The sequence below is a fragment of the Vipera ursinii genome (assembly GCF_947247035.1).
Source record: "Vipera ursinii genome assembly, chromosome: 5".
Lineage (NCBI taxonomy): Eukaryota > Metazoa > Chordata > Lepidosauria > Squamata > Viperidae > Vipera > Vipera ursinii.
The window spans coordinates 36915522-36928706 of NC_139518.1; the positions used below are offsets into that span (position 1 = coordinate 36915522).

The 13185-nt window shown below is 38.1% G+C and overlaps 1 protein-coding gene across 1 annotated transcript in view; it reads left to right on the top strand.

Moving 5' to 3' along the window:
- Nucleotides 1–13185, top strand: part of CROCC2 (ciliary rootlet coiled-coil, rootletin family member 2) — a gene marked incomplete at its 5' end in the record, with an annotated part of 114775 nt that overhangs the window by 57446 nt on the left and 44144 nt on the right. Inside the window, 3 exons of the mRNA XM_083363605.1 lie at nt 1753–1922; nt 4301–4480; nt 6295–6429. Of these exons, the coding sequence (XP_083219731.1) occupies nt 1753–1922; nt 4301–4480; nt 6295–6429 (485 nt within the window). The remainder of the gene's footprint in view (nt 1–1752; nt 1923–4300; nt 4481–6294; nt 6430–13185) is intronic.

A 13185-nucleotide genomic window follows, 5' to 3' on the forward strand; every position in this document is an offset into this window, starting at 1 on the left:
AGGGGGGTTGCTTTTAACACATTGCTATAAAAATCACGTGCCTGAGCCACAGTAACCAGACGATGTCTTTTACCTTCGTGCGTCACCACCAGTCCAACTGGAATCTCCCATCTAAACTTAATATCACATTTCTTAAGTTCCTGTACTAGAAATGCAAAATCTTTCCTTCTCCTTAGGATCTTTGGAGGAATGTCTTTTAAAACCAAGACTTCTTGCTCAGCCACTACCAATTTAGTATCATAAGCAGCTTGAATGACTTCATCTCTAATTACTCTCTTTGTAAAATAGACCACCACATCTCTGGGTAACTTCCTCTGTCTTGCAATCCATGAATTTACACGAAAAATTTTGTCCATATTTCCCTCAATTTCAGATGCTGGCTGGCCCAGTACCCCTTCCAGAGCCTCAGAAATCAGCTGCTTTAAATCTTCTTTACCATTCTCCTTTAAACCCCTGATTCTAATAGCATACTGCATCTGATGATACTGAACAAGGCTCAATTCTCCGTCCATTTTATCCCTTATATTTTCATTTTCTAATACCTTTGCTTCTAATATAGAGTTCTTTTGACTGAGATCCTCCACTTTTACATCCAGCTGTTGCACACATTCAGCTACGGATTCAATCATAGACAACATGTCCACCCTCATTGCTCTAAACTTCTCTTCCATCTTCTTCTCCAATTTCTCCAATTTCTCCTCCATTTTCTCCTCCAGCTTTTTCAACTTTTCATCCATCATGTCAGACATCAATTGTGAATGCTTTCCAAGAGCATCTTGTAAATCCTTAAGCGTCAATGCCGGAGGAGGTGCAGGAGGAAGCAAAGCTTGCAATGAGGTCTGTTGCACCAGGGAAGACCCCGCATTCCGAAGAGCTTTAGAAGTTTTAGCCGCCATCTTCCCCCACTTTCACTTATTGCGCACTTTCACTTTAAAGCTATAAAATCCATTGAGCTAGAGAGTAAAGATAAGAGTCCACATCACCTTGACCTCCTGTACCGCTCTGCCTGCATCTTGATAATCAAAAGTATTTCCTTTTGGCAGGGGTGGTTGCTAACGCCTGGCTCTGCTCCAAAAATCCCGGAGCAGGGGTGCTGCGCAGCTCGGAGCAACCCAGGCTTCGGGGGGGCTCATCCTTCAGCCACCCAAACTCTCAGCTCAGGCGGCCCCGGAGAGCTCAACCCCTACCTGGGGCCTCACCCCATCCTCTTCTCCCGAGGAGGGGGCTTCAAATCCATCTAAACAGCTGATCGGCGCTGTTTACTATGGAAAAACATAGCTGCGGAGCGGGCAGCCCGAAAACGGCTGTCTTCGGCGTCGCGTCGCCACCGGAAGTCCCCAATGGCTATGAGTCTTATATGCAGATTTCTGAGGCCCTTGAATGCATTTGATAGCCCACTCTATGACACATAATACTGAATTGAATGGACCATTGGCCTGATCTAGAAAAACTGACCTGATTTGTAGTTTTCTTTATTTTATTCTGACTTTCTGGCAGTTTTAGCAAGGTGGTTAGCAGTGGCTACAACCAAATTCAAAAGCAGATACCACAAAACATATCAGAGCAAACAATGTTTAAAAATAGTATAAATAAAGATTAATTAGAGGATGGGATTATTATCTTTTGGAGGAATAGTATCAGTGAACTAAAAGACAATGGTGACACCTGGTATGATTGAAATCTTTTTCAACATTGTGTGTATTGGAGAATATCTAAGAATCTCTTCTAAATAGAATTTGCTTTCTTTCACAGTGGAATTAGGAAAGGTTCGGCAAGAACTTGAGCTTCAGGAGAGTACCCTGAGAAAAGAGATAGAGATGTTGAAGCACCAGTTGACTCAAACAGAAGAAGAGTGTCAGTTGTCTATGAAACATCAAAAGCAAGCTTTTGAAGAGGACCTTGGGACTCTTAGAAAAGAGAAGGTCAGTTATGCAGGTTCAAGAAATCAACAGCCCTAGAGCAATTTATAGTGATTGGTATCAAATAGCCCCTGCCTCCCCAAACTAAAATCAATTCTTATACATCATATCAGGCTCCATAGTTGATAGCTGTGTTTGTTTTGGGGGTAAAAGCAACAAACCAACATGTGGCAAAAATTAACAGATTTATAATTACAGGAACTTTAATCAACCACACTTTATTTCATCAGAATCCGTTAAAATATTGTTTAAGGCACTACAAGAGCAATCGTTGGATTTATAAGAATACATTTGCCTCATTACTATAATTTAAATAATAAAAGAATTATGATTTTTTTTCCAGTTAGGTTTACATGTATACCTGCTATGAGATCATTCTCCTTGCTAGGATTAATAGATATTTATTATGAGGATACGGAGCATCTCAAACTTTCTGAGAGAGAGTAGTATCTACTGTAAAACTTTGCCATAGAGTTAACATAAACAACTTAAGATTTCCATTAAATGGACAAAATAGAATCAAAGAGCTTGATAAATATGATAAATTCTCTTTGTCTATTCTACTGTCATTATTTAATAGTTCCTAATATATTTATCTTAAGTATCTTGGAGAAAATTATATAACTGCATTTATATATCAGTCATGTGTCTTTGAGAAGGATGGCTGTGAGATGGGATACATTTCAAGTTGACCTTCCCTCCCCCCAGCCTTATAATTCTAAACATAAAAGGTTCAAAATTCTTAAGAAATTAAGGATAGTAAAGAGATACCATAATTAACAAGTTTGACTGGCAGATTCATTTTTCTAATGAAGGTTAGATTATAGATCTTCAGTTCCTGGTTTTTGGAATGACAGATTGAAGAACATATAAATTTGCTTAATAAACCATAAGATTGTTGCAGCTAAACATAGACTAGCATGAAGTTCAATATATATTCTCTTATGTTCAAGACTTTTAATGAAATGCTTTTTAATAATATTTTTAAAAAGAGTAGACTACTGTAGGTTAACAATTTAGTTCTCCTATATAACATGCAGCATTCCCAATTATGGTAAGGATACAATGCCAGTTTGGGAACATTTTGGCCATTATGCCACAGGTGCAACTAAAGCTCAGTTTTATACAGGTTATGCTTGTACTATTCTATGCAAACTAGGATCTCCAATCTAGAGATTATGTTGCAAGCCAACATATTGTTGCCAGTATCCCAGAAACCAGAAAATACACTAGATGCCCTGGCACACTCAAGATTCTTTAATTTTTTAAAAATAAATAGAGGAAGTAACTATACCTTACTAAAAATACAGAACTAGAATAGATTGTATTATGCAAAAGTTTGATCTTAAAATAGGTATATTTTCGCTCTAGCTATGAAGTTCAGTGACTGAGCTCAGGTTATTAGCTGTAAGTCAACTTATTTTAACCTGTACTATAAAGTTATTAAGATGATAAAATACAAGGACCCATACAGAAGATCCACGGAAAGAAAAGTGTAACAGAAACCTATATTAATACATTCATGAACAATAATTCTTTATAAATTGCATATTATAATTCAGAATTTGAATAGAAGTGAATATATGTAGCTCACGGTTAAACTGTGAAGTCTTGGTGTTCTCTGAATTTGGTTGTTTGCTTGTAGAGATTTCATTATCCAACTAAGTAACTTCACCAATAATATCATCATCCACAATTCAAAATCATTTCCAAGCATATCCATGGTCCAGTACTCCATTTGCAAATACCATGAGATTGCAAAATAACAAATTTCATCAATGCAAATATTTGTGCTTTAATTTCAAAAATATGACTGGTGTGGAAGTAGAAGACATTAAGGAAGTCTTTAATTCCCATCCTTGATATCTTGTGAAATGGACTAATATGTGCAAAATCCAGCTGCACAATGTTCAAATAAAAATGCAAATATAAGACTGCTAATAAGACTAGGAGGCTTTTTGGAAGTAAACTGCTTCCATACCTAGCTTTATGCCTCCTCATCTCAAAACTGATCAAGAACTAAGCCACCAATTTTCAGATCAACCCATTTGAGTAACATTTCCCATAGAACTAAACAGCAGATCAGGATGAATTCAGTAAAATTTCTGGCTGAAGCAAAACGTCTTCAAGTCCGGTTGCCTTATGAAAAAAAAAACTTCTTTGGGGTGCCTTTATTAAAAGTTTATTTTCTGTGTACTCTGAAACTCTCTGAGATCAACCCAAAGTGCATAGCTTAAATGTCTATGAAGATAATGGATGACTGAGAATCTCTGAGATCAAAATTTCCAAAAAGTCCCAGGAGACAGGCTTTTAATCGTATTGAGCTCATATTCAGTAATATTTTAGTTGATAAATACTGTACAATACACTGCCAATACCAGGAGATCCTGCGTCTATCCCTGATGGAGGAAAAAGATGAAAGTGTGAGCTGTCTTCAGCAAGAGAAGGAAGAACTGGTGTCTAATTATGAAGCTGAGAAGAGGGAGCTCATGGAGGAAATCCTCACTTTGCAGCAGCGCAGGGATGAAAGCCTCCTTATGCTAGAAAATGAAAAACAAAAGGTGAGAGGAAATAGTTCAAAGGTTATACAAGACAGAAGGAAATTTTCTTCCCCATCTCTCCTGCAATATTATCTATTGAGGACATTACATACAGGGATTTACTCAGAGCTCAGTGAACACGGACTGTCAAAATTCTCCATACTGGGTAATATTCAGAAGGGAAAAGAAGGATATTTTCACCAAAATATTTTTTGGAAGAAATAGAGTTGCATCTGGTTCTATTATCTGAAATTGAAAACTTGAGAATTTGTTCAGGTTCATATTTTTAAGGAAACAAACCTCATTCACTTTTTCCGGATTAATAAGGACATTGGGATATGTTTATTCTTTCTTTTTTCATAGATTTTTTTAAAAGAAGAAACATTCTTATTTTAGCATTAAGTACATAATAAATAAAGGACGTGGTGGCTCAGTGGGTTAGGACGCTGAGCTTGTCGATCAGAAGGTCCGCAGTTTGGCGGGTCGAATCCCGAGTGCCGCGTAACAGAGTGAGCGCCTGTTACTCATCCCAGCTTCTGCCAACCTAGCAGTTCGAAAGCACGTAAAAATGCAAGTAGAAGAATAGGAACCACTATGGTGGGAAGGTAACAGAGTTCCGTGCGCCTTTAGCGTCTAGTCATGCCGGTCACATGACCACGGAGACATCCTCGGACAAGCGCTGGCTCTTCGGCTTTGAAACGGAGATGAGCACCGGCCCCTAGAGTCGGAAACGACTAGCACGTATGTGTGGGGGAACCTTTACCTTTACATAATAAATATCCATATATCATGGAAAAGTGTGTTAAAATGCTAATTTTCATACTTTTTAAAAAATATGCAGATTGAAATAGAAGAGAGTTAGAACTTGTTGATGTGTAAGCATAAAAGAAACTGAAATAGACTGGAAAGAGATTGATCCAGGCATTCTTAATATCTAATAGTTTTCAGTATCCCTGAGGTATTTTAATATCATTTGCTACAAACCTTATTTTAACGGGAATATAATATTTATTTATTTTACTAGACAGTATCATTCATGTAAAATGGAAAGCAGACAGTCCCAGTGCCATTCCATGGAATTACCCCTGACCCATAGAGTTATTGCAGCTGGCTGACTTTCTATGCCATATCTCTCTTGCAGTTTGGTACTGTAACTGGATACATAATACAATCCAATTAGTGTTTTATTTTAGTTACACTTTATTGAACAAATAAAGAGCTACTCCATAAATCATAGTTACAAATCACCGTAACATCTTAGCCCAAATCAAACAAAATATGTATTGCAATGGCTTGAGTTAAGTGTACATTGAAAATTGCTAGCAGCCGTTGTTGGGTGCAACAGAGAAAGGCAATTGACGTAAACAGAAAAAGATATCAAAAAGAATTGCAGGCGTGACAGGCTATGGACTTCTATAGAGGAAAAAGTAAACAAAATAGTCATGTTTCCTGCCCATCCATCAAATGTGATTTTGTTTCTCCTGACAAACATCCTAGAGAATTTTGCTTTAGGGTATCCTTGAAAAAGTGTGCTGTCCTGATAAATCCATAGACACATCCCTGTAATGATCTTGGCAACAGCACAAAAGGGCTTTCCCATGTCCACTTTCTATGATGTTTTACACTATCCCAATCTAGCCCATAGTTCTGATATTTCTTGATGTTTTTCCATCTAAATCCTAAACTGGTCAGATCTTGCTAGATTTCTGAGATCAAATACTATTTTAAATATGTTAATAATGTCAATATTGTTAATAAATAAAAGTTATAAAATATATACAGGACAGTGTAAGGTTGATAAAGGTGATGAGGGTGTTTGTTCTCATCATCTTTAGGCAGTCTCTCAGAAAGAAGCTGAAAAGAATCTCCTTGGTGAAAAGCTCAGCGAGTTACAACGAGAGCTGAATTATGCCAGGTCTGAGATTGAACAGGTGAAACTTGATGCTCTGAAGCGACAAGAGCAGGATAAGGTGAGTATGAACCTTTTCCTGTGACATAAGGGCAGACTTTTATTCCTTGCAGCTCTTTCATCCCAAAGAATGCCTAGGACCACACAGATCAGAAGATAACTTCTTATCCTTTCGTGTCTAGTGGGCAGAAGGATTTGCTTGTGACTTTCCATATCTATGTCAACTTTTATGGAACTCTCCCACAATAAAGCCAGCCTGCTTTGGTCCTTAAGGGACATTCAGAAAAAAAAGATGAAAATGTTCTGCCAGCTATATGGAAGAAGTGGATTTTCATTCTTACTGCTGTGTTGTTAGGCTTATTCTGTTGACCTTGATGACTTTGTTACTTTTGCGTAGAATTCTAATGATAATGCTTCTTGAGTTCTTTTATAAGTAGAAAGAATGTACATTTAAAATGTTGTTGGTTCCTTAAGCATTTTTTAAAAGCTGAGTAGAGCAGCTTAAGTATTTTTCAGTATTGTTATTGGAATACTGTTATTGGTAACAAGATTAATGGAAATAACAAAACAATAGAGGTTTAAAACCTAAAGTTTTGAAATCTATTTTGTGAAATTATTGGATTTACAGTACTGTATATTCATCTCAGCAAGCACCACAGAAAAGGACAGGATCTGAGGGTTTTGTTTTCTTTTGCTTTGGTGGAAGAATGTAAATTTCAGAAAAGCGTTAAATTGAGACAGATTGCTGTGAAGTTTTGTTTTCATCCACAATTATTTAGCATTTTACTGTATAATATTGACATGCAGTGGATCCCTAGGCAGTATAGGATATTAGCATACATTTCATGCAATTAAAAATAAAGCATATAAAGAAAATTAAAACACAGAAAATATAAAAATGCAAATTAGCAGTGGAGGGAGAGAATCAGCTGAAGATTTCAAGTACAGATTAATACTGTCCTGGATCTGCCTCCAGTTCTCAGTCATGAAAATCGTACAGATGCCAGCACTTATTTAGTGCTCTGTTTTGTTGACATCTGTGATAAAAGGTTTATTTCCAGGTACATCCAAACTGAGATTAAGAAAATGACTACGGATTACGTTTCCCAGCATTCATATCCCAACAGTTTCTAGAAAATCTATAGTGCCATAAGGGGGCAGTGTTCTTGCAGAAAATAGTCAGCTCTTCCCCCCCCCTCTTCTGTCCAGCCAGATGGACTGAAAATGGCAGCTTATTCAGAGCTCCTTCTCGTGGCCTTGATATAAATGAGGGTAACAACAAAAAGAAAAGATGTTTGTAAGCCATCTGTGTATATACACAGCAGCTATGAGAAATATTGAATACATTTAGTATTATACAAATAGAATAGATATTTTAACAATGTTAAATATTCAAGTGCATTTTAGTATTCTATATTTATCATCCCCCTTTTCTTTGGAAAATGAAAACAGTGAGCATGAGAAATTTAGTTGCACAAAAACAATACTTTGTGGAAATGGGGTTGAGAAAGAGTGACTAGTTTACAGCTCTATGGTCAAGGAGGTCAGTTCCCTAATCCCAATGCAACATCTCACCACTCCTTGGGAGAAAGAAAATGTGGGAGAACTATATCTCTGCCCATTGTCATAAAGTATTAAGAGCTTCTCGGAGAGAAAACAGCTATTATGGAGAAAGGACAACCCACTTTTGCTTGATAGATGAGGTATAGATATGTGGGGTTGATATTGAGAACCAGTTTCTCAGGGCAGTACATGAACAACCAAAGTTACAAGGCTGAAGTGTGCAAGGGAAAAATCTAACCAGGTGTACGAATGATGGAAAAAAAGTGCTGCAGTATGAAAGGGAACTGGATTCTCAAGCTGACCAATGGCAATTAAACAGCATGGACAAATCATTTTTAACATCTTTCCTGAACTGCTGTAGCCTTAATTTGAATCAGAGTTCTTATGGTTGCTTTTAATGTTTTCTTTTTTTAACGCAAGAAAATTGATCAATGGATTTTGTGGTTCTGATGTCTTCAAGGTTGTTTTTTAAAAGGAAATCTGTACTTAGAAAGCATTGGAATGTAACTAATTGAAATTCCAATCACTTAAAATTAATGTGGCATAGCACCAAGGATGAAATACTAGCAGTTCTAGGAAGTTTTCAGAAGGAAAGAACTAGTGCAGAAAAACCTTGGTTTTTTTGTAAATATATAGAGAAGCATGGAAAGAGATAAGTAGATACTGGTGATGTGATGAGGACATCTAACACAGGGATGCTGTGCTGACACAAACATTCTTTGATTAAGCTCCACATTTTGTTTCTCATAATGCATCTCTGGATTTTTCCTTTTTTCAATAGCCTTTGTGGGATTTGCTTTTAAATAAAAACACATTGGCAATATCAGCCAGAGCCCTCTTGTATCTCCAGAGAAATCTATTCACAAGCTTGCGAAGCACAGCCTCTTAAGACAAAGCAAACAAACAGCACAACAAGGGTGAGAAACCCCACCAGAACAAATCTGAAAAGCATTTCAGCTGGAAAGATTGACTGAGAACCAGAAGAAAGCCAGCTTTAAAACAAATACATTCCCTGAAGGACTGTAAACAGTAACTCCACCCCAATTGCTTTGAGCAGCGCAGAATGACAGAAATGGGCCCTTGCTGTGATTTTCTAAAAATCTTATTTCCGCCCCTCAGCTTCTTGATTTATGAAACAACTTTGTGCTCACTGATGACTGTGATCCTTCTGAGACAGAGAGAGATTGGACCGGATTCAGTGAACTATATTCTGCAAGGTACAACATGCAGAAAGAGCGTAGGAACAGAGGCTGGAACAGAGAAGGGCGAGGTAACAAATGCAAGCCAGATGCTCCTCCCCAGGGCAAGGATGTTGCAATTCATAGCTGGAAGCCGCATGGCTGTGTTGCATGCATGGTCCAAACTCCGTCCTCTTGGAGATGCTTATGAGTGGCTTGCAAAGCAGTGAGCGAGTTCTTGGCTCCAGAAGAAAAGATCTTGCCCAAGAGCATCTCATTTCCTGGAGCTCCCCCTCTCTGAATCCCCAGAGGAGCTCCCTTCAGCCTAGATGGCAAAACACAGCTTCCCAAACACAACAATCATCCTTCTCTGCTCTGGGAACTGCAGTGCCTGCCAGGGGTTTCCTGCCCCCTCCCCTACTACACACAGAGGCATGGAGGGATTCTAGGGTCTTACTTCTACCTTTTCTACTGCTTTCCTGTCACTGAAAAGACTGGTCTGTATGATTTATTCAAAGAGAATCCAACTCTTTGGTTAATAATAATATAAATCATCATCATCCTAGGTCCCTAGAAAAGACTCCCTAGATGAATAGAAATGACTGTGCAACTAATACAACAACAACAACACATTTCCCTTGTTTATTCTGAGTAACAAAACACAGAAACATGCATATGTATGCTGGCTAGGAATTCTGGCAGCTGCATTACAAACACATCCAGAGATCACAAGTTTGGCAGTTGTCTTGAAGTGCTTCAAGTTTTACCCAGTTAAAATTTAAAGCAATGTATGCAATGAGGTGATGACAAGGAATATGCTGGCTAACCTTCCCTCCCATGTAACATTCCTGTACCAGCACTGCAACCATCTATAGACATTATTTCTGCAACGGGAGAGTAATGAGCATAGAAACTGGGATAAAAGTCAGCAGGCAAAGCTAGTTAGCATGTCCCTGCTCTCTAATCACATTATCAGGCTACTTGAAGTAACATAACTACCTCTGAAATAAGTTTCTCAAGAGATCACAGCTCTCCTTTAACCCAGGAATTCTGGAAATTATAGTTCTACACATCTGGAAGTCACAGGGTTGAAAACTTTGGACTATTCTAAATCAGAGGATCAGAATGATAAGTGATGTTTCCTCCAAGAAGTCCTGTAATGTGGATGTTGTTTCTAATTATAAATGGGATGTTTGAGGAAGCCACATGTGTTCAATAATGTCCTGGGGCCAATACCTCTGACACTCATTATTAAGTAATTGTTAAGTGAATTATTATATATTCTAAAGTCTATTTTAGCCCATGCCACTCGGTTAACTCTGGAAATGGTTTTGCCCTCCAGATGTATTGGATTACACCTTCCAACAGCTATAGTCAGAATGACTAACTATATTAGCTACAGATAATAAATTGTCAACACATCTGGAAGGTATAGGATTGGGAAAGATTGATGTTCTTGAGGAATCTGGGATGATGCATCTATCTAGACCAGGGGTAGGCAACCTTGGCTCTTTTATGACTCATGGACTTCAACTCCCAGAATGCCTGAGTCAGCTGAGTCATAAAAGAGCCGAGGTTGCCTACCCCTGATCTAGACTATATCCTATCATCAGGATTGGGCCAGTGTCTCAGACTGCTGCTTCTTAGATAGCACTAGGTGGCACTCAGTGTCCACAAGTCAATGCCCCATGTAGGCAAGAGGCTTTTATTATAAGAATAAAGATAAAAATTGGGGGGTGGGTGTTAAAATATAATCCCATGGCAGCAGAATCTTAGATAGCGTAGGTAAAGCATATACAGGGGTGGCAGACCAGATTTCATCAGAATACAGATATACCGACTGTCCCAAATTGATCAGTATTTTATCGGCAGGTTGAAACAGTGGAATCTCTGATTCGAATATTTTATTTAAAAAAAGTATGGGCTCAGATGGATAGCTGTAAAGGAGACAAGCAATATAAACATAGTTAAAATTATTTGGAAATTTGGATAGTAGGAAGATCAAAATGTATAGTAAACTATCCAGTTTGATAGCACTAGACAGCTAATTACTCTAAATGAAAGTAAGTTATTGTGGATTTTGAACAATAGTTTTAAAAATGTTTTTTAAACTATGGAAAATATGAATGTTTAATATGAGCTGGCCATAGAGCAATGCACAGACTTCAGACCAACCTCTTCATTTTTAACCCTTTCATCTCTCTTTTCTGTGCAATTTCAATATGTAGAAAGGCACTACTATTTATGACACTTCATCAAAAAAGTAAATCAATTAACAAGACAATACAAATATATTCAACACTACGTTACAAATACCCAATCTTCCTTTTCTGTTCTTTGGAAAGATCTGGGAAAAATTAACTCATGTCTTCAGATTTGCTATTAGGGTTGTTGTTGTTGTTTATTGGGTTTATTAGGGTTTTTCAAAAGGGTTTTGTTTCAATAAACAAAAGCCTCTATGTGACTAACACAGACTTCTTTTCCATCATAGCCAGTTGTTATTCCTTCTGCATTTCACACAAGATTTTCTTTCCATACCCACGGAAATGATCTGTCATGGTCGCTATGAATCCTGAACTACACCTGAACCTCACCCAAAGTCCGGAAATTGAAGTCTCCCAGGGAGATGCCAATATATGCCCGAAGATGAGATCCCTGAGTCATTTTGTAGCAATCCCTCTTTTTTCACTCCAGATGACTATTGCCTATCTCTGTCCAAGGAACAAAATAATCACCTCCATGCTTTTCCCACTTTCCAATAATTCAGTATACTACACCTTGAACAAACCAGTCCACAGTTGACTCATTTGCTCTCTTCCTTGTCTAGTTAAGTTTGCATATTTCTGGCTAGTCTTCTCTCTCTCTTTGTTTCAACCTGCTTTATCCTTCATGCAACTGCAACTCTTTATACATCCCTTCATTTTTGTCTTCTGCCTGTGACTTTTGCAATAGTCTTTCTATTTCCACTGCTCCTCATACTGGCCATTGCCTTCCACCATGCTGGCCAACTGGTTTCTAATGGCAGCACCAATGGATAAAGCCATCCTTAAATACAATAATCACAGGATGTCTCTAACACCAGAACCCTAACTGCAATTTCTGGCATATTTCTGGCCTCCTCAATCTATGTTTTGCATGTATAAGTTCCAGGTTGACAAACCAAGAATAAAACCAGCAACATAAATTTCAATCCTTCCCACCAAAATCCCCTTTATTACTTTTGTCAGGCTACCAATTTACTTCTGTGAGGAAGTAGAATTAAAGAAGGAGGGGTTTAATGTCACTTTCTCTTCAAAGGAAAATAGGTTGGCCACTTCAAGTTCAACAGAAGCACACACAGAACTCCCCACAGAAATCCAGTCCATCTGGCCTATGATACAAGTCACAGTGGGGCACAGTCTTCTGCCAGGATAATGGGAAGTTCAGCTGCTTTCCATGAGGCAGTCACGAAGAGTAGAGCCTGGGGGGGGGGAATAAAATGCCTTCAACTGTTCTCTCAGGTGCCCTACTTCCTTTGCTGAGCTCTAAGAGGTTTGGCAGGAGCAATCCTGAATTTTGTTTTGTTTTATTGGATACACTGCTTATACACATCCAATATTAGTCATCTTTATTGCTTATCTTATAGATAAACTGTAGGTAGCAGCACCAGCTAATTTTGCCTGGACTCAGAGATTAAGGACGATTCCTTTGCTTGGAACTTAAATAGGAGAGTTCCAAGGAATCCTGGGCTGTAGGCCAGATTGGGCAGGTAAATGCATCCTGGAAGAGGACATAACAAACAGTTTCTATACTGTTGCCTGAATGTGTTCAGACTGTCACCAGGAGTTGAACTGAATTTGAAGGAACTTCACTTTTTACAACACACTTTTTACAATAATGTACACTGTGTGTTGAATTGTATTACACTGCTGTACATTTTCAGAGCAACCAATGATTAGTTTTTTGCAGTTCCTCTCTTCTAGGTAGAACTACCAAAGAGAGAATCACAGGACTGGAAGGAGCCGTATAGCTGGGGGTTGAACTTCATACTTGATACAAACTTCAACCTAAGCTAAATGCTGGAATCACATTAAAAT